This window comes from Malurus melanocephalus, unplaced genomic scaffold (genome assembly GCF_030028575.1).
Source record: "Malurus melanocephalus ecotype Western Australia unplaced genomic scaffold, MMel_1.1 scaffold_462, whole genome shotgun sequence".
In the NCBI taxonomy this organism is placed as follows: Eukaryota; Metazoa; Chordata; class Aves; order Passeriformes; family Maluridae; genus Malurus; species Malurus melanocephalus.
The window spans coordinates 56829-81382 of NW_026623694.1; the positions used below are offsets into that span (position 1 = coordinate 56829).

Sequence of the window (24554 nt, forward strand, 5' to 3'; positions counted from 1 at the left end):
TCTGTTTTTTCATTTCACAAAGGAGAACATGAAAGCAGAGCTGTTTCTTTCACGTTGGAAACGGAAGTTTTTTCTTGGTCGTTTTTAACTTTTTTTTTCTAGTTATGTGGTCATACTGTGGAAAATCTCATAATGAGTCAACTTTACAGTACAAATACCCATTAAATGCTTTTAGAAAATCTGAGTAATTTTGGAGTCTGTGAGGTACATTATGAAAAAATAACATGAGTTCGTCTGTAAAGTGTTTCCAAATTTCTGAGAATTAGTGTTCCTGGTCTCCTGCCAAGTCAGGAGGAAGAGACAGGCTCTGCTKGAAGCTAACTCAAAGGTTCATTAGRTTGTCCTCCACACCTAAAGCTGGAGGAAGGCTTCTTTGGAGTTTTCTTGAGGCAGTTGCTGTCTGAAGATGAAAAAGCAATGCTCTGAACTTCCCAAAGTGTGCCTGGCAGCAGCAGGATTCACACTCAGAAGGGACTTGTGGTGAAGCAGACCCAGAGCCCTCACTGATGCAGAGGAGCAAAAATAAGAGCAGCCATAAGCCACGGTGTGATGCAAATATCTATACAATATAAAATAGCTCTGTTGCCTCCAAAGCCTTGTGCTTGACAAACAAATTATTACCTTGCTTCATATAAATGAAATGAGCCTGAGTTTTTTTGTTTTACTTTTTAAAGACTCTGAACTGCATGAGGTTTACGCTCATCATGTGTAAATATGTACCCTGCTGTTGTAATTGTCCCTAGCTCCAGGCACCATTTTCCAACAGGATTTTGAAAACCTTGCCTTAAGCAGATCTGCCTGCAGGCTTTTGGAGTGCTCTTGATCTACTTCAATAATTTCCCTGTGATTTTTTTTCTTCCTTACCTCCTTCCATGTGTTGCCCTACATTGGGACTGTAAGCTCTTTGAGACAGGTATTATTTGCTCCGTTTGTTCTACCTTGTTTAGCATAGTGAAGGGACCTGGGGCATCTGGTTGGTACAATCACATAAATAATTGTTTGTAATAGCCCTTTTCTCTGATCCGTGTATCAGAGTCTGTCATGGCTTTCCCTGTGGCTAGGTGTGTCACAGCTGGTTGGTGGAGGATGCTGCTAATTAAATTAGATGTGAAGAAAAACGATGGGTTTGCATATTGGATAAATCCCTAGTGTATCTGCAGAAAGGAGGATGARAATAACTCCAAGAAGGGAACATTCTACAGCTGATTTCCTTGCCATCTCTGGTTGGACTTTTGGAATTCAGCATGAGGTTTGAATGCTTGGCACCTCTGAGAAACCAGGTCGTCTGAGTATTAGCATTCAGATGAGCATCCTAAATTCTCAGTCCTTGGAGTTTGCATATWCAACATAAGCCAGGACACAGAGCTTTTTCAAAGAACTGTAAAATGCAGTGGTCTGATAACTGTTGGACATAGAGAATTTGAGTTTCAGGTTCAGAACATCTGGGTATACTCAGTCTCTGGGAATCCCACAGTGCCAGCACACTGGAAATAGGCTTAGTACTAATTCCAGCTGGTTGGCAAAGTACAACTGCAGCCAGAGATACTCGGGATATTTCTCTGCAAAGAAGGTACTACAGCTTTTTAAATGAGCAGAKCCATTCCAGTGGCATGTCATCCAGTACAGTGGCTGCACCTTTAGCAGCTTCAGTGGTCCAAATTTCATAGGATTTTTGCACGTCTGTTGCTTGCAAGCCAGGATCCAGAGCTGTCTCCTGGTTATTACCCAACTTCTGTGGCCTGTGTGTATCCATGTGGTACAAAACTTGGGGTGTTTTAGATTGATTTGCTTTTCTAACTTGGTATTTTCAAGCAGGAGAGGCATCAAATCAGCCTTCCCATAGTGATTTTGAATTCATTTAAAACGAAATTATTAAACCACAATGGGTAATTACTTGCTTGCTAATATGACCAATGGCTTAATTTTTATTATCAAAATTTCCTCATGATACGATAAGGCAAATACTCTGAAAGTGTATTTGCATGGTGATAAAGGTTCCAGGTCATAACAATAAGTGTTGTTTTTCCTCTTCCCTCCTCTTCCCAGCTGAGCCATTATCTGGACATTGTGGAAGTCAATATTGCTCATCAGATTTCTCTCCGTTCAGAAGCGTTTTTTCATGCAATGACCTCTCAGCATGAATTGCAGGACTACCTCAGGAAAACCTCCCAGGCTGTAAAATTGCTTAGAGAGAAAATCTCTAAAATTGATAAAGTAATGTGTGAAGGATCCCTTCGAGTTTTAAGACTGTCACTCACCAGAAATAACTGTATAAAAGCTTACAATAAACTGAAGTTAATGGCTACTGTACACCAAACACAGCCCACAGTGCAGTTGCTGCTCTCCACTTCGGAGTTTGTTGGAGCTTTGGACTTGATAGCAACAACACAAGAGGTGTTACAGCAAGAGCTTCAAGGTATTCACAGTTTCCGGTAGGTAACGATGTGGGRAATACATAAAATGCAAGCAGAGCTGGAATGTGTTGAGCACGTTGTGTTGGTTTAAGGGATTTGTTCTACTTTTGTTCACTCATTCATTTTTAGAGGACATAATACACAAAGTACAAAATATAAGTGTGGCCTAAACCATGTGGCTAATGCCTTTGACAGAGGTGATTTTTTTAAAAATTTTTTGGGGTTTTTTTTGGAGTGGGATGGACTTTAAACACCTGCTTTATACTGTGTTCTGATTTACAGATGTTTTAGGGGTGTAGAGATGAAAGCCAGGCTGTGGCTGGACTTTCATCTTGCATGGCTTGTAGCTGACAGCTGAGAGCTGTTTTCCACATGGGAATCTGCAATCCTCCTGCAAGCAGCACCCCAGATGTGGGGTCCTTGCTACACAGCTCCACTCTGGGCCTGTGTCTTTAGTGACAGTTGTTAAAGAAACATGCAAGAGCATTAATACAGTAGAATTTTTTTTTAGCTGATGTAAAATAAGCTATCAAAAGTCATATTTAAAAGCGTTGAATTGCAAAGCTGCCAGTGTGGCATGATGCTGGCAGGAGAAGTGTGTGGTTAAATCAGCTCCAAGRCTTGCATCAGCCAGCTGAGGAGCTGTGTGCTAAGTTTTCTGAGTTGATGCTGGGTGAGGGGTGGTTTGTTTAGAGGTTYTGTGGTTCCTGCAGCCCAGTGGTCCACAGCTTGCATAATGACAGCATGGTTGTTGCTCAGTAACTGTAACGTGAGTGTTCAGAACTTTATATAGTTACTGTTCTTGTCCATCTGTTCTGTGGAGCTTCTAACACCCCTTCTAGCTAGTTTGGAAAAACACTCAGATTTTATGTAGAAAAGATCTTGGGGAAGAAGTGCTGGAAGAATAAAAAATGAAATAAGAAAAATTAAAAGAGCTAATAAATTATTGTGATGAAAGTAGCTATAAGTGATTTTCTACAAAACCTARAAACAGACCATCTAAAAAGTGTATCTTGTCTCTCTTCAGACACCTCAGTGCAGTTTGTCCTCTTTACTTTTCCTGCTATCAACCACTTGATTCTGGTGCACAGCCCTTGGCTGAGTCACCTTTGTAYTGACCTTGGTGACAGTGTCATTCTACAGCCCTGTGACAGCATCACTCAGAATCAGTTGTGTTTTGCAGCTGGGTAACCTGTGTGCTCTGTCAGCAGAGAGTGCAATTCTCTTGTCAYTGTGGTTGAAATGCATGCTGTCCCAAGAGCTGTGCCATTATTTCAAAATTACCCTCAGGTGTGGAATATTTGCATAATCATTTTGTGTGTAAAGAATTAATTTCTGTGAGTAAAGCTTAGTTGGTTTTATTTGGTAGAGTTACAGACAGTGATGGCAATGGGAAATGTTCCCTCTGCTTTGGACAGTAAAGGCTCACAAAGGTAATTTAAGGGCTGCCTAAATCATGTACCCCACCAGAAATGTAAATGCAGTTGAAAAGCCCAGCACAGTTCCCAAATTTCACAGTGGCCTATRTATACAGCTTGGGTGAAGAAATAATGTGCGATGGAAAATGGAGGTAGTGATAACACTTCATAGTAGAATAAAGAAAATAAATAAAAATCATTAAAAAGAAATCAAATTAAAAAAAAAATCTAAATTGATGGCAAGCCCATAAACTTCAGCTTTTCTCAAGAAATACCAAAGGGRTCTTGTTTTGTCTTGAGCAAGAATGATGCAGTGTCAAGTGAGTTAAAGACCTGGTTTATTTAGTAGCAGTAACTAATTTTCTAAATAATTACTGTCTTTTTTAAACCAAATATCTGATTAAAAAAATAACAACTTGTTTGTGTTGTCATGACAACTTGTAGAATTTGGTGTTTTAAATTGAGTCATATCAGAATTATTCAATACAAAGCAGTAAGAAAATAACTCAGATCATCCATTAATTTTTCCCTTGTCTCACTGAATAGAGAGAAAAATTATTTGTTTCTAGTTGTAGCAAAAAAATGAAAAAACATAAAGGTTGTGTGAAATAATGACTCAGTGTCTTTAATCTAGGTTAATGGTATGTGCCAGTTGGAACTGCTTGCTGCTACTCTGGGACAGAATCAGAGTTTTAGAACTCTAACCTTTTCAAGTTGACCATTTTAATTTTGCAATAAGAAAAAGCTAATGTGTTAAATAACTTAAAAATCTGTGAAAACTTTCTGCCTCATTTTCACAGTCTGTGTTGGAGTGATGGAGATACMMYRMWWWYRWWYRWWWKYRKKGTGTTYTTTTGTTTGGCTTGGTTTTTTTGGTTTAGGGTTTTGGGGKTTTKTTTGCACATGTATTCTGGCAAACCAAGCTTTTATAGTTTTTTATACAGTAAAACATGGAAAAATAGTTCTCATTTCTTTATTTTAAAATAAGTTTTACACTGCACTCATCTCTTTACATGATAGAGTTGTCATATTCAGTATTARCTGAAGAGATCTGGTGTGTGAGTGATACCTGTTGAGAGATAATTATGWAGGTGCTTTGCTGGAGTGTAAATTAAGATTTGACTTGTTCCTGCATGTTTCAGGTTGAAGGATTTTTGTGGCTTCTAGGGATTGAAACATGGTGGGCAAAGAGGTGAGGGCAGGTGCTGGGAGCTGTTTTTGGGTAGTTCAGCACAGTTGCAGAAATAATGTACCACAAAGCATTTCCATGCTTAACTCAGTAAGAGCCTTAGTCCTTCAGTCAATTTTTCAACTCCAGTTATTACATTGCAAATAACAGTCTTTGGGGTGTTCTCCTGTTGTGTTTGTTCTGAAATGCCCATGATGCAACTGGCTMGGATTTTCTAGAGGCTGTTTTTGCCTATTTTGTCCATTCGGATGAATTATTGAACAACAGTTTCCAAGGCAGGTACATCCCTGGTCATCTTGAAATTAAAATGAATAAATTAATCTGTTCAGCTCAGATCAAGCAAGATTTATTGACTTCAGTTCAGTGCTGGCCATGTGTGTTTCTGCAGGGAAGAGTTGCCAGGAGTCATAATCTACACAAGCAGAGGGTCCAGCTACACCAGCACTGAATGAAAGCCGTGTTCATCCTCCCAGTTTTGTTTCCAGGCTTATCTAAAATATTACAGATCCTCTTAATTCTCATTTGTAAAGTGTCTGTGTTTTTTTTGTTTTTGTTAAAGAAAAAGCAGTCTGATTTTTGCAGATATTTGTTCCCAGCTGTTAGTGGAAGTTGAAAATCCTGGAGTGTTTGACATCTCTGAAGTTCCCACTTTTAAAGAGTGGTTGACATTTCTGATGTGAGAAATTCCCCTGTGGTTCTGTATGACAGTAGTCTGCAAAATATAGTTTGAAATCTCCAATAAGTGGAAAAACATTTTTCATTTAGAGTGGCATAAAAAATGGCAAATAAAAAAATGATTGTGTTTTCTCTGAAAACCTTCCTGTCGTGTCAATGCTGTTAGTGCATCTCAYATGCACTAATTTAATCACAGTTTAATMTGTGACTGYRTCAAAAGCTCAAATGTTTGACTTARAAGATTTTGTGGATTGATGATCCAAGGAGCAAGCAAAAGTTTCTTTTTGAACCTTTATACTGATAAGCACTGAGTATTCTTAGTTCTGGTTCACCTCATTGGGCAGAGAGGTACTTGTCACCTTCCTAAAAAAAAAAGCCCTACTTCCAAATTTTATCCTCCATCAATATTCAAGTCCATATGTTTTGGTGCAAGGTGACAGTGCCTCTGAAAAATGCATGATTTCAGCTGCTCTGAGGAGTGAAAGATTGGAGCCTCCCATTAAGCCAGCGTTGATTGCATGGAAATTTCCTGCTGGGTGGTTATTTTCTTCAACTGTGAAATAATGATTCGTTTTCAGGTTGATTATTTAGCTCATATCTCAATGGCTGTTTTTCATAGGCATCTTGGCTCACAGCTTTGTGAACTGGAAAAGCTGATAGATAAAATGATGATTGCAGAGTTTTCAACTTATGCTCGCAATGATTTAAATAGACCCCTAGAAGATGATTGCCAAATTCTAGAAGAGGTATGTCTGTTATTGAAATAAACTGTCTCATGAATATGTTTCAATCTTTAACATACTTAATTAGCACCAACTAATTCTCTCAGGTCCCTAGTAGCAACACTATAATTTTAGGCTATTTATCTTCTCATCCAAATCTCTCCCCGCCCCTTTATTTTTGTGCTTGATAAGATTAAGTAATTGTAATTAAACTCAGAACTGCAATCCAGGCCCACTTTATTTTTTCAAAATAATCAGTTTTCTCTGATTAAGCATACACTGAGTTCACTTCATGAACCTAAGCATGTGAGTGGAAAAGAACATGGGCTCTCATCAACTTGGTTGTAAAATTTCAGTTTTGCAATGAATGCTGATATTTGCATGTTGTTCTCATTCTGTCTCCTCATGCTTTTATGACTGCTTATATCAAGCATATGGTTGCCCTGAATGCATACTTCATTCACAGTGTCTATATATAGATATATATTCCTCATTCCTCTGAAAATCACACACATATAAAGATGAAGCTATTGTGGTTGCTTTCTAGCCAAGGAARGAGTTTTCTGGATTTTGTCTGTACTGCTCTTCAGTAACTGCTGGAGCCTGTGAACTGTTCAGCCTTGTTTAATCCATTTCATGAGATGTAGTGGTTGGCACTGCAATGCTTCCATTTTTGGGCTGTGCTTAGTGTCAGTCTTGCTCAGGGTCAGGAAATTCTCATCTTTAGAAATATCCATGGGTTTAAGCACTTGTGAATGAGCCCARTTGAGGAATGGGCAGGAAAGGGGGTGGGAGAAAGGGACTCAGCTGGTACTGCCTCAGGGAACCCTTTTTTGTATAAGCAAAGCTTGGCATTAGTCCYGAGGCACTGGACTGACCTAAATGCTGTTTACTGTGTGCTTGATACATGAACTTTCTTACTGCTGTCCATCTTCTTAAAATTTTCTCTTCACCTTGATATTTTTCATGTGTTTTTTTTTTTTTTTTTTAATTTTCTTTTTTCTTGATAGGAGAGACTTGTATCTCTGGTATTCGGACTTCTAAAACAAAGGAAGCTAAATTTTTATGAAATATATGGAGATGAAATGATTAATACTGCAAAGAATATAATTAAACAGGTAAGCCAGACTTTTTCAATGTATCTGACAAGCTTGCCCCAACCCCTTGAAAATTATTTTTTTAGTTGTTAAAAATAGCTCTGATTAAGATTTTTAGTGGTTGTTGGTCTCTCATTTAGAGCAGCTGAGCTTGCAGACACTTAAGGGCTCCCTGAAGCACAGAGGTCTTTACAGAAAAGACTTTTTGTAAAGTGTAGGTAACATAAGCTCCCTGTTTTGTCTGTAAAATTACCATTGTTCTGAACTTGCCTTTCTCTTAACACATGGCTCTCCCAAATGGTAGAGTTGTGTCATAACACTACGTTTCATTAAAAACCCACAACAAAACAAACACTCCAAAACACTCCAAAACCACACTAAAAGCCTCTCTCCCACAACCCTCTAAAAGGCAAAACCCTCGAGTTCTTGGTGTAAACACATAAAAGAGATTTGAAGAGCTTGCCAGATTAAACAACTGAATCCCCAGCAAATGGTACAGAAAATACTGCTTGCCTTAATGTTAGCATAGACCTAGTGTGGGCACGTGGTAAAAGGTTGGAAAATATCCTTGCCTTTTTCTGAGAGAGCAAGGTGAAGTAATGGAGAAAGTAGAAGAAGTGCTTACCTTTAAAAAAAAATTGCATTAAAGCCCGAATACCTTTCTGCATTGGTGTGGTGGTTTGCCATTTAGGGCAGCATATCTTCCATGCCAAAAAGCCTAATCAATAAAAGCAACTAAAACCAATAATTGAACAAAGTTCAGATTACCTCTGTGGGGGAAGTACATTGGCTAATTTGAATAGTGGCATGATGGCTTTTGTTTGCAAACAGAGCTTAGACTGAACTTTGAGTGTGCATTTGGTGCTTCTTATTTTACTCATCTTCTTTGTTTGCCCACATATGTGAGAACATTGTGTAACAATGTTTTTTTTCCCCCTAAAGATAGGKGATTACTTCAAGAGTTATGCTCTGATATGCTATGAATTCCCTCTGATTTGTATCTCAAAGTCGGGGAGATGAGTGCTGGGTTGGGCATCTGCTGTCCTCATAGGATAGTCTGCATTTCACACCTGCATTGTGAACTGGGTTGGGAACATAGCTKTAAAAAGTTTGGATTTTCTTTTTTAATATCATTATTTGAAGGTTTTGTTTTAAGCCAGGCTTGGCTGTTCCAGTCTCTTTCACATTGCAGCCCCATGGTTCTGTTGGTCTGGTTGTGCAGGGTGGGGATAGGCCCATATTGCTACTAAATTAAAAAAAAAGGAATTAATGAATAAAACCAGGATAAAGCTGTCCATCTGCCTGGCAGTCTCCAGTGGCTCCTTCACTTGCCTGTGTCAACAGTTACAAGGAGACTTTTTTTTCCCATCAAATTCTTTGTTTGGTCATATCACAGACAGGTAGCATTCCCTATTTTTCTACTCACTCTCAGTTTTAAAATGCTTTTCCCATTCTTGTGGAAAAATTTAACTTGGATTTTTCAGGTTTCCCCTCTACTTAATAGTACACAAAGTTTAATCAAATTCCAGTGTAAATTTCTGTTGAATAAGGAAAATAGGCAGAATTTAACTATTTCTGCTTAGTTTGTGCAATGCTTTTGTAGGGTGGCCTGTGTTCTCAACTCTTAGGGGCACTTTTCCATAATAAAGGAAATTCTTTCCTTGCCACACCTCAAATGTGCTTCCTCTTCAAATGCCTTGCTGGGCTGTTTTGGTCAGTGATTTTTAGTAGCTTTTTGTTGCCAGGCAGGTGTAAGAGCAGAGGYTTGTAAGCACTGAGCACATTACATAACTCAAGAACAGGGTTCTGTTCTTCTTCAGAGGCTTCTGTACTGACCACCATTATTCAAAACACAGGTAAAACACACATAGCTTGAGATGGCAGCCCTCAGTCATCACTGGGATTGTATAAATTTGCTTAAAGGCAAGATGAGTTCACACTCTACTGACTCATTTGTTCAGTTTATTGACTGGCTTTTGGGAGGAAAGCCCTTTTTCAGTCACAGTGAGTTGATTTGTACCTTGGAGTTAATTTGTACACTTGCTTACAAGTGATGGGAAARGAGATCAGTGAAATGTCTGTAAAACAAGAGATGTGTTTGGAATGAAAGTTAGTTTTACTGGAGACCTGAAGATTGACTGGTTTTGTATGCACCAGTTGCTTTGGGGAATTTCTTTTGGGTTTGTTTTTTTGTTTTGTTTGTTTGTTTTTAGAGAAACAAGTTCTTAAGTGATACAAATATGTCTTTCTTTTCTTATTTTACTTTTCCTTATTTAACTTGAGGATTAATGTGTGTGTTATGAAACTCAGCAGTGGTTAGAAAGAAGCTAAGATCTTTTTTTGTTTTGTTTTTTTCCCCTTAAAATTTGACAGTGTGTGGTTAATACGGTATCGCAGATAGAAGAAATAGATACAGAAGTGGTTGTTAAGTAAGTATGCAACCAGATTTTTTTTTTTTTGGTGGTGAGTGGGGATAGTGTGTTTTTTTAGCATAGATAAATGTACTGTTCTGATTTTTGCTTAAATTTCCCTGTAATTAAGGATTATGCTTCTCTTGCATCTTAAGACACTGCTTCTGYCCACCTCTGGGTGGATACTGTGTTTTCCTTCTCATGCAGATTCTAGTATTACCTTAAACTTACCATTGAAATAAATACCAAAATTCTGTGAATCTCACTACATGAAGCATGTTTCTCTTGAATATATATCCACTTGAAGGCATTCCCTGTTGCTATAATCTGGACTTTGTATTAAAACATGCCATTAGTTGAAGTTCCTCTCCCATGATGAGAACAGGACCTTTCCAGAGAGGAGACCAGACARCTTCAGCCCTACAAATGCTCCATCAGGAGTCTCACCAAGCCCAACAAAGGCAAATTCCAGAGCAGAGATGGAGCTGGAGCCAGGCTCATCTCAGAGTTTGCACAGAGGGCAGTGGGCACAATGTGGAGGATGAGAAATGCCAATTGAATCTTTGGGAGAATCTGTTCCCCATAAGGCTGGTCAAACACTGGATCACAAGCCCAGAGGAGCTGTATAATCCATGTTCATGGTGAAGCTCTGACTGTGCAGGGCCCTGAGCAGCCCAGTGTAGCTGGACCTGCCTGAGCAGGGCTTGGCCAAAGCATCTCTGGAGGCTCCAGGGGCCYCTGCCAGTTTCTGTTTTTTCTATGGCTTTATGATTCACTTGACTCAGCAAAGTTACCCCAAGATAATAAAAATAATCCAGCTGATAAAGCAAAGTGAGTTGCAGAACCTGCATGGGATTCACACCCAGACTGGGAAACAACTGGGCAGGAGGTAATTTAAAAACATTGGATATTTGGACACCATTCTCCAGTGTTTTTATTCTGCTGCTCTTGAGTCCTAWCTGTGTGTTACAGGGTTTAACTTTTGTTCTCTCAATGACTTTTCTGCCCTTTTGCCACAAACAGCTGACTTGTACTTTAATAGCAGAAGTGGTCTCATTGCAATGCCTTGCAAAATAAGCCTTTAAATGGGCTTAATAACACAGCTTTATAACACTTGAGAAGTATTTTAATGTAATTTTTTTGTATTTTTTTCTCCCATGTGACTGGTGAAAATGTTATTAACCCCTTTCCTTTTTGGTAACACGTACTTATCCCAGGGAAAAGAATAGTGTACCAAGGAAAGAACTAAATGAAAGCTTCACATTTACCATTTTCTTATAGTATAATCTAATTCTATATCCCTCCTCCCCCACTCTGCTTACATTGTGTTGATCATGACTGTTGTTTAGGTGATATCTGTTGTTTTGCCAGATGAARGTCTACACAGTTTCCCTTATATTTACAATTCCATTTAAAGGATGTCTTTTTCCTTTATGGGCCAGTAGGCATCATGGCCAGCAAACAATTGTTGTTTGCTGAATACTGCTCTTTTTTTAGGCTTGCAGACCAGATGAGGATGATGAATTTTCCTCAGTGGTTTGATTTACTGAAGAATATTTTTTCTAAATTCACYATCTTCCTCAAGAGAATAAAGGTAAGACATTCATTTATAAAGAACTTCACATGGTTCAGACATGAAAGGGAATGAAGTTGCTCTTCCATTTGAAGTCTTAAGATGTTGGTTTTTCATGTGGAGTTCAAACTTCTGATTGAAGGAAGGAAGGAAATGCAAATATTGGTGTCTAGGACAAATATGATCAGTGCTAACACAGAGAGTAGTGGCAAAGAGATAATACCTCTTGCTGCTTGATTACTTCTGTTCTAAGGTGCTAGGGATTAGGAAAGAACTTTTGTATGTGTCAGATTGCTCCAAATGGGGTTTGTGTCACCTTTTTCAGAAATGTCACATACTGGTTGCCGTCAGACAATTGGGCCTGCAAATACTAATTACACAACAACAGAAAATAAAGCCAGGCTTGAGTTTAATTTTGTGGGTAAAGATAATCTCTTTCTAGCACAAGCTTGTGGCACAGGGTGTTGGGGTGTTTTTTTGTAATAAAGGTTATATTTCATTCTAGGCAACGTTAAATACTATCCGTAGCGTGGTTTTCTTGGTTCTAGACAAGAACCAAAAAAACAGAGACCTGGAGGACACTTTGCAGAAGAACTCTGCGAAGGAGAGCACGGTGGACCCCGAGGTGGCCTACCTGACCCACGAGGGGATGTTCATCAGTGATGCCTTTGGTGACAGCGAGCTCCAGGCTGGAGCAGGTGACACAKCCTCCCAAAGGAATGGCTCCCCCAACAGCGAGCCCTGCAGCAGTGACTCTGTCTCAGAGCCCGAGTGCACCACCGACTCCTCGTCCAGCAAGGAGCACACGTCCTCTTCTGTCACTCCAGGAGGAGTGGAAATGATGTGAGTGAGCACCCTGCCTGTGGTGAGGTGCAGGAGGGTGTTTCTGGTCACAAAAATGGCTTTGGAGGATTGTGCTTTTTAAGTAGGCGAAGTTTAGTGGCTCTCCCCCTAGAGCTGCCATCAGAGTGCACTGTTCCCAGATTTTGTTTCATTTGTTTGCCTTGTTTTCACCTCTGTGTGTAATGGTACAGGGACTGATTTATGCCACTTCTTCCAGAAAAGAGCCCTTTCTCCTTCAATTCTTCAGGGGAGACCACTTGAGTAGAGAGCAGGAGAGATGTGAGTCCATGAAGGACAGATTGTTTGTCATACCTTTAGCAGACAGAATCATATCTGTTCCCTGTCCATATTCCCTGTTGTWATTTTTCCTGGGTTTTTTGTTTGTTTCTTTGGGTTTTTTTTAAGCTGKCTTGGTGTAATACACCTTGATGGATTCTAGAGAAAAATCCCCTGTTTGTCATCAATTGTTTCACTTGCATAAATAAATAAATCCACCTCAGTGCTTTGGTTCCATAGGCAGTGCTGCCCTGAGGTGCTCCAGACTCTACAGTTCTCACCTTCTGGCATCCTTTTATGTACTTGTGGCTGCAACTCAGAGATACCTTTTGAAAAGAGCCAGGCATAATGATGTGTGGGACTTGGGGCACGAACCACTTCAAAAGCCAGCATGTCTGGGTACAGAATTCTGTGAAGCAAAATTGAAATACCACTTGTTACACTGCTGAAAGATGAAAGACAGCAAGTGGCCTGCCCTTAGCCCTTGAGTGTCTATATGTATGTGTTGAAGCAGCTGTTAGTTTTGATAAAGACCTTTCCCCCCAAATCACAGTGCTGGCTGAAGGAGATAGATTTAAAATAAATATGCTGTGCATAAAACACAGGCCTTTGTATGTCTGAACATCTGTCGTGTGCTGGAGGAGAAATAAAATGTGAAGAGGACTCCAGGRTTGYRTGGAAGAGCAGGRAAAGRRAAGGGGGTTGGATCCAAACTAGTCTAGAGCACTTTGCCAGGTTTGCTAAAAATACACCATCCAGCTAGAGATYCTGAGGAGTAAAGTTGTTTCTGAGGCTGGTTGCATAACTTCATTCTAAAATGAACTTGCTTCATCACACTGCTGGTTTTGTTTTTTCTGCACCTTTGCTCTGTGTTTGGAGCAGGCTAATAAAAATACACAGCMCAGTGTTAGTGCTTTTGCTGCCCCATAGTGTCCCAAATTCTCCCATGCTGTTGGTCCCTTGAGCTGTCCCAGGAGATTGTGTTCTTCATGAACCATGAACAGCAGAGATGTGCTAAGTGCTGGCCTCAAAACAGTAGACAAGTCCTWGAAGTTTTTTTAAAAAGCACCAACTTAAGAGCATGAAGTCTAAAGAGGTAATAGAATGACAGCCTGTAGAGTAAAGTTGGGGGGAGTGCAGAGGATCTATTTTAGGCTTTGCACTTGCATCGGAAGAAAAATGCTGTGTTTTATCTATCATATGCTTGTGATGCTGCAGTGTTACAGGAGCTGGGTAAATTTTAACTCAGTAATGTTAATTATATTTATTGTATCAGTAACGGCTCTATGTTGTTTACTCATAAGCATTAATAGCAATTAGAATGTGGATTCAAAAGAAAAGGATGTGCAGTTATGCATTTCCTTGCTACAGGGGCTGACAGGACAGTGGCAGCAGCTTAGAAGATCTCGTCTGTATAAAGTGACTTTGGTGATTGACAGCTGCTGCAAGGCTCTTTCCTTCTTCAACCTGTGTGCAAAAATACGGTTTTCTCTATAAACTGACACTCAACCAACTGGTTCTGTCATTTTTAGGATCAGCGATGACATGAAGCTGACTGACCTGGAGCTGATCAGGCTGGCAAACAACATCCAGGAGTTACTTTATAACGCATCTGATATCTGCCACGATCGTTCAGTCAAGTTCCTCATGGCAAGAGCAAAGGTGAGGAGCTTGKGTCAGACTGCTGGTGGTGCCTTGGTGAGCATTTGCTTCCAGACTGATGCTTTTATGAGGGTTCTGGAGCAGCATCTGTGATGGGAGTACAGGAATTCTTCCTGCTGCCACAGGCTCTGCATGGWAATGCTCAGAGCACACCTGTGTTAACACAGATCATTGTAAGGCAGTGTTGGTTTCTTCTACCTATTTCTTTCTCTTTTTAATAATATTACATGCTTTCCTTGATGCTTCATGCTGAAAAGGCTGTGACGAGGTAGCTGCTTGCACTGCAATCTACCCTGTCACATGTAGAGTTAAATAATGTGCCTCTTGAAACTCTAGCAGCYCTCAGACATGCTGACTTGTTGTTCTTTATGTCTCTGAATTTTTGTGGTGTTACATGTCCTTACAGTGGTTTTCTTTGCATGCAGGATGGCTTCCTAGAGAAGCTGAATTCCAACGAGTTTGTTACTCTTTCTCGCTTGATGGAAGGCTTTATCTTRGATACTGAGCAGATCTGTGGCAGGAAAAGCATGTCCTTGAGAGGAGCACTTCAGAGTCAAGCCAATAGATTTGTGAATAGATTTCATGAGGAGAGGAAGACAAAACTAAGGTACCTCTACCTGGGTAGAAGATCTTTGTATTCTTCCATGAATAATTTTGTGTATCATGTGCCAGCCAAACACAATCTTTCAATGCCTAGAACATTAATAATAATAAGCTAAACTTAAAAGCAGGGGATGAAAAAATTGTATTAAAACCTAAATATTTCAAATTTGTTTAGACTTGATTTTCTTCAAACTAGATTGTTCTACAGTTACCTAAATRAGGAGAGTTATGGCTACAGAAAGTACATGAGACTAACATTGAAGGGCYGGATTGCTCTGTTTCAGGAGTTTAAGAATAATTCACTTTCAACTATTTTCTAAAAAGAAAACCAAACCATTTGGGGAACAGCCTTACCAGTAACATATATCAAATCTATTTGCTCTCATCCATCAAAAGCTGTTAAAATTCCAGTATTTACATATTACTTCATTGGCAGTGATGTCATAAAGACCTTTATGCCTGGTGTATAGATTGAATGAACAAATTGTGAGAATTCTAGCCCAGCACAATGCTGTTCTGKTTTGCTGCTGACAATTGTTGGGCTCCTCCTTCTGGTGAAGTTGACTGACAACATTTTGGGCCGGTGGCTTTTTAAAAATTGTTGTRCAGTGTTGCAAGCAGAAGTGTCAAGATAAGATGTTTCTTTCTCAGCCTCCTCTCTTTTGTGTTTYTAACCAGCCTGCTTTTGGACAATGAGCGCTGGAAGCAAGCTGAAGTTCCTGCTGAGTTCCAGGACCTCGTTGATTCAGTGTCTGATGGCAGAATTTCTCTCCCTGAGAAAAAACCAACAGGTGTGTGTCTTGCAGTCCTACTGTGAGATGAATTTATTGTCTGCAAATTCTGCTGTTGAATGTTGATTTACATATTGTTCTGCCACTCTGGATCTCTGTTTGCTTACTGTCCTCTGGAGGAATGAGAAGGAAGTTGATGGCTGTTTTCTTTTTCTTAATTATTTTTTATGTTACTGCTGTTGAAATGCCCTGCGCTGAAAGATTATTTATTTATTTTTGAAAAAGCCCAGAAGCGTTAGCACAGGGAAGGAGCTGCCTTTTAATACAAATATCCCCAGTGTAGAGGCTTGCAGTCTCTGCACAAATTCCCTCTTTTCCCACATGGTACCASTGAGGAATTGCAAGGGACTGAGGAGCAATGTGAAACAAAGGCTGCTCCTTCCCACTGTCTCATCTGCCAGTTCAAATGAAAACCAGCATGCCATGTGGCTGCTCAGGGAAGGGAAAACTCATGCTCATTCAATTATTTACCTTGCCACAGAAACCTCATTTGACCTTAGAGAAGTCACTTTTTCGTCCTCCTGCCCCATTTCTCCACGTGCACAGTGGGAATGCTTAATGTGTTCTTACGTTTTGGGGATACTCATCCAGTATTGCAGTGAAGGGAGGGTGTGAGGATCCAGAAGAGGAAGAAAACGTGCAGAGAGGGGCAAAAAATGGGAAGAGATTAGAAGGAAGGAAACATAGTGATGTCATGGTGGAGAAACCCTGACCTCCCAAAAGGAACACAGTACATAGAGTGTATTAAAGCAGCAATCACTCCAGTTATGGAGCATGACACCAAAATATGTTCGTCAGCCATTGCTTGTGAAATAACCTCCTACAGCTTCCTTCAAGCAGATAATTTAGCATGAAAAACTGCATCAGTAAGAGCTTCTGTAATGAAGCCTGAGGAGAAAGTGATTTGAAGCTAAAATATTAATGTACACAGCAAATCACTTGAGAATGTGTAGTAGAAAACCTAGTGGCCTTTTCTGCCTTTCTTCTATATGTAACCTGTTGAATTTGGAGTTTTTAAATCCATAATGACTCTGGAACTATGGGATTTTTTTGATCTAAAACCATAGCAGATAATGAAGTAACTTTATGGGTCATAAAAATTATGATGGGTGATGAACTGTCTAATAARTACCATAAAAGARATCAGTGCTACAAGGTTTGGTGGTRRGTTTTTTCTAAACCTTAGCAAGTAAACACTGCATTTTTATAAAACAGTATTTTTTTGCCCTTGTTTTTGSTTTAACTCACTCCTTTTCCTGTCTTGCTAAAATGCCTAGCTACTGAAGAAAGAAAGCCAGCTGAATTCCTCATTGTTGAAGGACAAAAATATGCAACAGTTGGGTAAGATGCACTCTTTTCTCTTAGCAGTGGGTTGGTTGGCAAGAACTTGAGTAGAACTGTGATGAATGCTAACAGCTTTAGYAATCTTATTTAAATTGAAAATCCCTCTCCTTTCACAAACTAGTTTCTCTTTGGTTCTCAACAATTATGAAACAGTACAAGCTCTTCTGTACCTTAAAATGCTTTTTTTTCTTTTCTGAATGACTAGGCTGAAGTTTATAATTTTATTTGAATTTTTTTCCAGTTATTTCATGAAAACATGCAGATGTGAAAAAACAAGTTTGCCTTCTGAGCACAAACCTGAGCACTGTTATTTCTTGCAGTCTAGGTTATTTCTGGCAAAAATTGTAGACTCTTAGTGTAGTTCGGGATGAAAGAGACTTTTAAAGGTCATTTTGTCCACCTTCCCTGCAGTCAGCAGGGACACCTTGATCTAGACCAAGTTGTTCARAGCCCTGTTCAGCTCAACCTTGAATGTTTCCAGGGCTGGGGCATCCACCAACTCTCTGGGCAGCCTGTACCACTGTTCTATCATTCTCATTTTAAATTTTTTTTTCCTTATGTCCATTGTGATTTACTCTTCTTTACTTGAAAACTGTTGCTCCTTGTCCTATCACTACCAAACTAAAAGGCTTGTCCCCATTTTTCCTAAAAGCCCCCTTAAAGTACTGAAAGGCTGCAATAAGAGCCCTCTTCTCTCCAGGCTGGAAGCACCAAAATACATGAGTCCACTACTGAATGCTTGGTTATCTTACTCAAAATAAGATATGGGCCATCTCAGAAGCTGTATATGCTATTTCTTGGTATCCTGGCTGCATTGGATTGGAAAGTGGTTTCTTAAAGCTGGTTATATYAGAGACATTTTAAAATGTATGATACTCATTTCTTTCATTTAAAAACATKCTATGTCTCCAGAGACTGTGAGAGTAAAGCATTAATTATACATGACAGTGTTTTGGGGAGGGAGTAAATCCTGGAAGATCACACTCCCCAGAGTCCTAACATCAATTTACACCAAACTTAAAAGGTGTGATSTGCAGAATGTATTGGACCAGCTGTTATTTTGTGAGTTGCTTCATGATGATTTGTCATTTGAAAACAGAATCTGATGGCTGAGAACTTCTGTGCCAGCCAGCTGATACCACTGCTGAAGWGCATTTCAGGTCGAGTAGGAACACTGCTCTAAAGGATAAAATTTGCTTAATATATGATGTGTTTGATAATCTGCCTCTGCTCACTTGAAACTTGTTATATTTAGCTCTGTGAAGCAMTTGGGAGCTTCATGCTGCAAATACTTGTTTCATTTCTACACACCTCTACACAGAGTTTCATTGCATCTGATCAAATTAAATACATTCTTCACAAATGCCTAGGTGTTCACAGAACATTCTCCAGGTGTTGATTTTCAGTTGACTTATCATCTTTCTGCACTCTGCTGCCTAAAGGAAGAAGGAGATTTAACTTTTTGGAATGTTAAAATATCTACTCAGAACATTTGATGTTGCCTCAGTTTTCCTGCCTTCTGTATTTGAATTCAAAGAAGGATACTTGCTCTATGTGGAGCCTTCTTAATTCCATCCAGTAGCTCCCAAATTCTACAGTGCCTGCTGACTTCAGGAGAAATTACAGGTGTTGAGCATCTTTGAATRTTTGGTGCTGTTTCTTCACAGCTGCCTACTCTGTTTGTGACTCCTTAGCATTTATTATGTATTTTTCAGAGGTTTTCTCTCATATAAAGTACTTTTTCCACACACAGCCCTGTAGAATGGGTATTAGTTGTAACTATGTATATCTTCTCCTAGGTTTAATTTCTGCCCCACATCAGTTACTGGGTTTATTCAGTSCTATAATCTCTAGCACTGGGTAGCTTTCTGTCAATGTGACTGGCTGTGTTTGATTTTTCACCATCTTTTGTGKACTGAGTGACATATTTGGCTGTTTTCTCTCTTTCAGGACAGTATTGCTGCTAATAAGAATAATCCTGGAGTACTGCCAGTGTGTGGATAACATTCCTTCCATCACCACTGACCTGCTGACCCGCCTGTCAGATTTACTGAAGGTATGACTCCAGATMTGCCCCCTGTGCCAAGCAGGGTGCAGAGAACATTTTTACCCTTCATAACGCTCACATATTTTTATGATTTTATATCAATTATGTAAAAATCATTGTGTTTGTTACTGGGCCATAAGGAAGCCTTTCAAGCCACAGGCATTAAGGATGTAATTTGTTTTGTGAATTAACTTTGGGAGGGCTGTCTTTMCTCTTGTTCACCTGGAATATTGGAAATATTATCTAGCAGTATTTGACATAGCTGCCTGTCCTTCAGGCTGGATGTAGGATTTATGCTGCTGAAGAAAAAGCAGTTTGATTCCAGAGGCCACAGAAATATGTCTGTATTGAGGAAGGAGACAAGTCCCTTGGTTTTTACAAATCAGTAGAGGTACAGTCAGTAGAAGCATGAAAAATAGTATGGGATGAAGGTTCTGTTATAAAATGTAAAGGTGATGAAACACCAGGACCTCTTTGTCACTTATTTCTCACTAGAGAAGAGGAAAGCTGGTAAAGCCCAGACACTGCAAGGTAATGTAAGTAAGCAGGAATAAAAGGAACACATTAATGCACCTTAAAACTGTTAGATGTATATATATATATATATACACACACACACACATATATATGTATCTGTATAGGCTCCAAAGCCTAGCAGCTAATTTATGTCAAGGTTTTCACTTGCATCTTTGCCCACAAAGGTCACATCAGGTATTTGAGTTCTGACCGTGAGCAGAATGAAATGAAAGATAAACAGATTCAAGCTCCAAAAGGATACTTTAAATAGGGTGGGGGGCAGGGGAAGGGAAACAAACGCTAAGAGATGGACTGTTAAATATTTGTCCTCTTGGTAGTTCTTATTTGAATAACCAGATGTAGGAACACTGCTTCCTGCAGTTGTCATTCAGATTCTTCTTCAAACCTTCCATTTTAAAACACTATCCAATGCAAATCAGTCTGTCTGGGTCTGCCCTTCTTCAAGTCTCCTTCTCCAGCTTCTGCTTCCCTGAAGAATAGCAGCACCTTTTCACAGGTGGAATAGCAGAGGATGCATCAAACTTGGTCAGATTTGCATATCTGTGTTACTTCCCTCTCCTTCCCTTATCTCATTCTAGCTCTGTCATTTGTGGTTTATTTCTTGGTATTCAAACATCATGTGCACTTTATTATTGTATTTCCTATCTGTCAGCAAGGTGCCATCAATTGGAGAGATAGCAAGAACAGCTAGAAAAATAAAAGCTTATTTATTACACTTCTGAAGAAAATAGAGGCACTCCAGGTGTCCTGGCAGGTCACTGCACTTTTTGTTTGACAACTGTAGAGCCAGCAAACTTTGAGGGCAGCAAGAGCTAGACTTGATTGTGATGGAAAATGGAAGGCATTCCCAGGTGATGAAATTCCAGGCAGTTCTGAGCTGTGGCTGCAGCGTGTGTGAAATGATCCATGTGTATGGGAGAAATCACAGAATTATTTAGGTTGGAAAAGACCTCTAAGATCAATGGAGTCCAATCATTTACCCAACACTGCCAAGGCCACCACTAGACTATGTCTCCAGTGCCACATCTACAAGTCTTTTGAAATAGGATGGTGACAGGACTCTCCTGGCCAGCTTGTTCCAATGCTGGCTGCAGGAATGCTTTCCTCCTGGCAGGCACAAGGAGGAGGTGTTGCTCTGTGGCTGTTCAGGCATTCTGCTCCCTCACTGCTCTCTGCWCCAGGCCATCTGGGAACAGTCTCTCCCACGAAAAGCACCCTTTATAGACCAAGTTTTTGATGGTTTGCTTCACAGATTAACACTAATCTGAGCTAAATACCTCAGAGGAGCTTAGGCTGTGTGAAATACAGCTGCCTTTGGCTCTGTAATTCTACTTTAAAGTTCATGCAGAGGCATAAGAAAATGTCTTGCTTTTCTAGAGAAGATGGAATGAATGTGAGAACAGTTTCAGAACCTGACCTCTGTCTGAGAGCAGTGTCTCAGGTCAGGGGCCACATAACAGCTCTGGTTCAGTTGTGGTACGAGGTCTGGGTTGCTTTCTGGCCCTGGATGCACCATTCTGGCAGCCCAGAGTTGAGGGTGTGGTTCATGTTGTGTCATCTGTGGGCCTGCATTTTGTGACTGACTCCAGGCAATAGCCAGAAAAATTATTTCCCCTTTTTAGGCAAGGAGGGTTAGAATTTTGGGTTTGTTCTTGCATTATCATGAAGAAAGACCTGTGAAACAGAGAACTGTGCTCTCCCCAAAAGGAGGTGTTTGAGCCTTTTACACATTAAAAACTGCTTTTAATGATAGCTTCTTCTCTCCTGAGATTAAGTTAGGAAGGTTGAATCATGAGTTGTCCACTGTACCTGGAATTCTTACAGGATTGGATTTTCACGTGACTTAACATCTTCTGTGCATCATTTCTTAATCTTTGTGTTTCATAGTGTTACAAACTGAGATTCAGTCATCTCAGCAGGAGGGAGTTTCGGTGCTTTCAAGTTTCCTTTARCATCAGCAGTGGAGGAGGTCTGAGCCTGAGCAGAAACTTGTTGCCTTCATGTTTTCCACTCTGATATTACGCCTCTGCTTTACTGAGGAAAACAAGTGAAACTCTARATCTGGCCTTCATGATAATCTGTTTAATCTTGCAAAATTCCATTGACGGTGTTTCTAAACTGTGGGTTTATGTAGTTGAGAAAGAATCAGCATGAATTTTCACTGTCCTTTTTCTTTTTCTCACAGTATTTCAACTCCAGAAGTTGCCAATTAGTGCTTGGAGCCGGTGCATTACAAGTCGTCGGCTTGAAAACAATCACTACTAAAAACCTCGGTATGGATTTCTGTGTTTAAAATGGCAAAGCTTGTTCCCCTCYCTGTTAAAAAACCCAAATGCAAAAAAGCCCCGAGCATCTATGATAAGCTGTGTTTGAGTTGTGGAGCCATGCATGGACACAKAGGGTGATAAGACTTTGGTGATTAYCTGTCTGAAGTGTAGTTTCAAACTATCTCCTGAAATAGTAGTTTTAAACTATCTTCTGAAATTAAGAGCTTTTGATTAAAGGGTTGAAGCAGGTGTCTGAACTTGCAGTTCTTATGTGAGAAACTGGTGAGGTTACCAGTCTGCATTTCTCTTTTGGAGAGGGAACAGCCTGCTGAGGATGGGTTGAGAGGCTGRGGGGCATAGCTGGGTCAGGTTTTTGCTGCAGAACACTCAGCCAGTGTAGTACCAGTGTGCATCCTGCAGCTGACTCAGGCCCTGTTGGAGCTGGGAGAAGCCTGGCTTTTTGRGATCCTGTTGGCACTGCAGCAGGAGCAGGTTCAGGGCAGGTCAGTGCTGGCAGAGCAGGTTGTTGTGTGCACCACTGCAGAAGAAACGCTGGTGCCTCAAGAACAGGGGTGCTGAGGTTAAGTGGCTGATGAGTCAGGTCTTTTGAGATCTCTCTGATGTCTGCGTGTGCTCAGGGCTCCAAATGTCAAGTGAACACTTTAAGCCTTTTGTAAAATCAGTCCCATCTCCCATCTTACCGAAGCTGGGTGTGAGTAGCCAAGTACCAGTGTGGGATCTTTGCTGAGTGGGGGTTTCCAGGGAAACAAACACATWTCCCATTGCTTTTAAAACAGACAACCAAACCCCACAACTTAAAATTGTGTCAGGTCTGTTATTTATGTCAGAGGAAATAGAGTGCTTACAGAAACTATTCTTCTTGTGTAATAAATACATTGTTTTTCCTCCTGGATTCACAGCCCTTTCTTCACGTTGCCTCCAGCTCATCGTACACTACATTCCCATCATCAGGGCTCATTTTGAAGCTCGGCTGCAGCCGAAGCAGTACAGCATGCTCAGGCATTTTGACCACATCACAAAGGTAATTCTGGCATTTCCTGAAGCACTAAGTTCTGCTTTTCAGCTGTACTCTGAAGAACATGAGTGCCACTAGAAAATGAAATCTGCTTTTTTCCCTTACAGGATTATCACGACCACATAGCTGAAATTTCAGCAAAGCTCGTTGCCATAATGGATAGCTTATTTGACAAACTATTATCCAAGGTAATGATTTATGGAGATAATTATAYGCTCTCTAAATTGTAATTGGAGATCTCACTGTATACAGTCCACGTGTTAAACTTTCCTCACCAGGACTTGTTTGAACTTCTTTTAACTGTATAAATGGAAAGCTCTGTGCTGTTCTCATGAATGTGTCTTGTGTTCACATTTGCCACCTGGGTGTCAGTCATCTTCACTCGCAGAAAAATTAAAWGTTTCGTTGGCTCCTTCAGCAGGAGCAGCAATGCTTTGGCTGGCACAGATGCTCAGCAGTTCAGGAACTGACAGCTCTTGTCTGCAGCCAGGCTCAGCAGGTCCCATTTCCTGCTCTTTTCCAATGGTGCCTCTCTGTGAGCGGGGAGGGCGGCATTTCCGACACTGAGGAAACAGAGAAGTGCTGAGGAGAAAGAGTTTTGGAAGGGAAGGAGCTGTGCATCTGTTGGGCTGCTCAGCAGTTCCTGCTCTGGAGCAGCATCCACTAGCTGTCCATGAAGGGCTCCTGATGTGTTTTGGGGTTTGAGCAGTATTTTGGGGTTTGAACAGTGCTATGGTGTGGTCCTGGGCTGGATCTACTTGGACTCACCTCAGTGTGTAATACACTGAGCCCACATAAAGTACCTGAGCTTTTAAAACTTAGTGTTGTGTTGTGGATCTTAGGATTTTGGAGAGAAAAAAAAAAAAAAAAAGCTGTTTTTTTCATGGCACAGATAAATTAATTTTTTAGTGACAGATTTGATTAATTGGCCTGGGCCAACCTYTTCCTTCAGGAAGCTCATGAGAAGCATGGCGAGTACAGGTTGGGGATTGGCTGATGAGAGCTGCCCCACAACAGGCAGCATTTCTGTCCTCCTTGCTGGTTTTGTTATTTTATTGTTATTTTATGTTATGTTTTTTCATTTCATCTGTTTCTTTTCTGTCAAATAGCACTGCCTAAACTTAGGGGGAAAAAATAAGCAAAAGCATTTAAATTGGRATTCCCTGCCCCTGTTGTGTTACTTTTTAAAAAAATGTGTTTATGCATTTCTCTAAGGACCAAGAAGGCCTTCTGGTTTTTGGGGGTTTTGTCCCACATAGAAGTAGTTGTTTTGTGAAGTAACATGGCTTTTTGGCCACTGTATCTCTTGAGAATAAAAGACAATGCAAGAATTTACATTATTGATGCTAAACAAGTGTAGCCCACAACAAACCAGGAATGCAGTTTAGGTTTTTGATGATATTTAATAACCACCCTTCCCTTGCTGTCCCTCTGGCTTCTCAGCCCATTCTCCCTTTGGGAGCTGGCACAGGGTATAAACTGAGACTATTCCTGTCCTTTAGAGCTCTTAAAGGCTGAGTGACAGTGCTTGGCCCACGTGAATGCAGCCCACAGAGTCCAGGAGCAAAGGATGGTTGATTTGCTTCCATTCCTAGCACACCCCATCATTTGGCTCATCATTCCTAAAAAAAAAAAAAAAAGAAATCTTG

At 40.3% G+C, this 24554-nt stretch overlaps 1 protein-coding gene across 1 annotated transcript in view; it reads left to right on the forward strand.

The window, feature by feature from the left end:
• Window positions 1-24554, forward strand: part of VPS54 (VPS54 subunit of GARP complex) — a 45579-nt gene that overhangs the window by 16034 nt on the left and 4991 nt on the right. Inside the window, exons 8-21 of the mRNA XM_057380589.1 lie at window positions 2047-2432; window positions 6316-6442; window positions 7429-7536; window positions 9889-9944; window positions 11424-11520; window positions 12005-12342; window positions 14151-14280; window positions 14706-14887; window positions 15562-15674; window positions 16952-17015; window positions 18969-19074; window positions 21788-21875; window positions 22790-22911; window positions 23013-23093. Of these exons, the coding sequence (XP_057236572.1) occupies window positions 2047-2432; window positions 6316-6442; window positions 7429-7536; window positions 9889-9944; window positions 11424-11520; window positions 12005-12342; window positions 14151-14280; window positions 14706-14887; window positions 15562-15674; window positions 16952-17015; window positions 18969-19074; window positions 21788-21875; window positions 22790-22911; window positions 23013-23093 (1998 nt within the window). The remainder of the gene's footprint in view (window positions 1-2046; window positions 2433-6315; window positions 6443-7428; window positions 7537-9888; window positions 9945-11423; window positions 11521-12004; window positions 12343-14150; window positions 14281-14705; window positions 14888-15561; window positions 15675-16951; window positions 17016-18968; window positions 19075-21787; window positions 21876-22789; window positions 22912-23012; window positions 23094-24554) is intronic.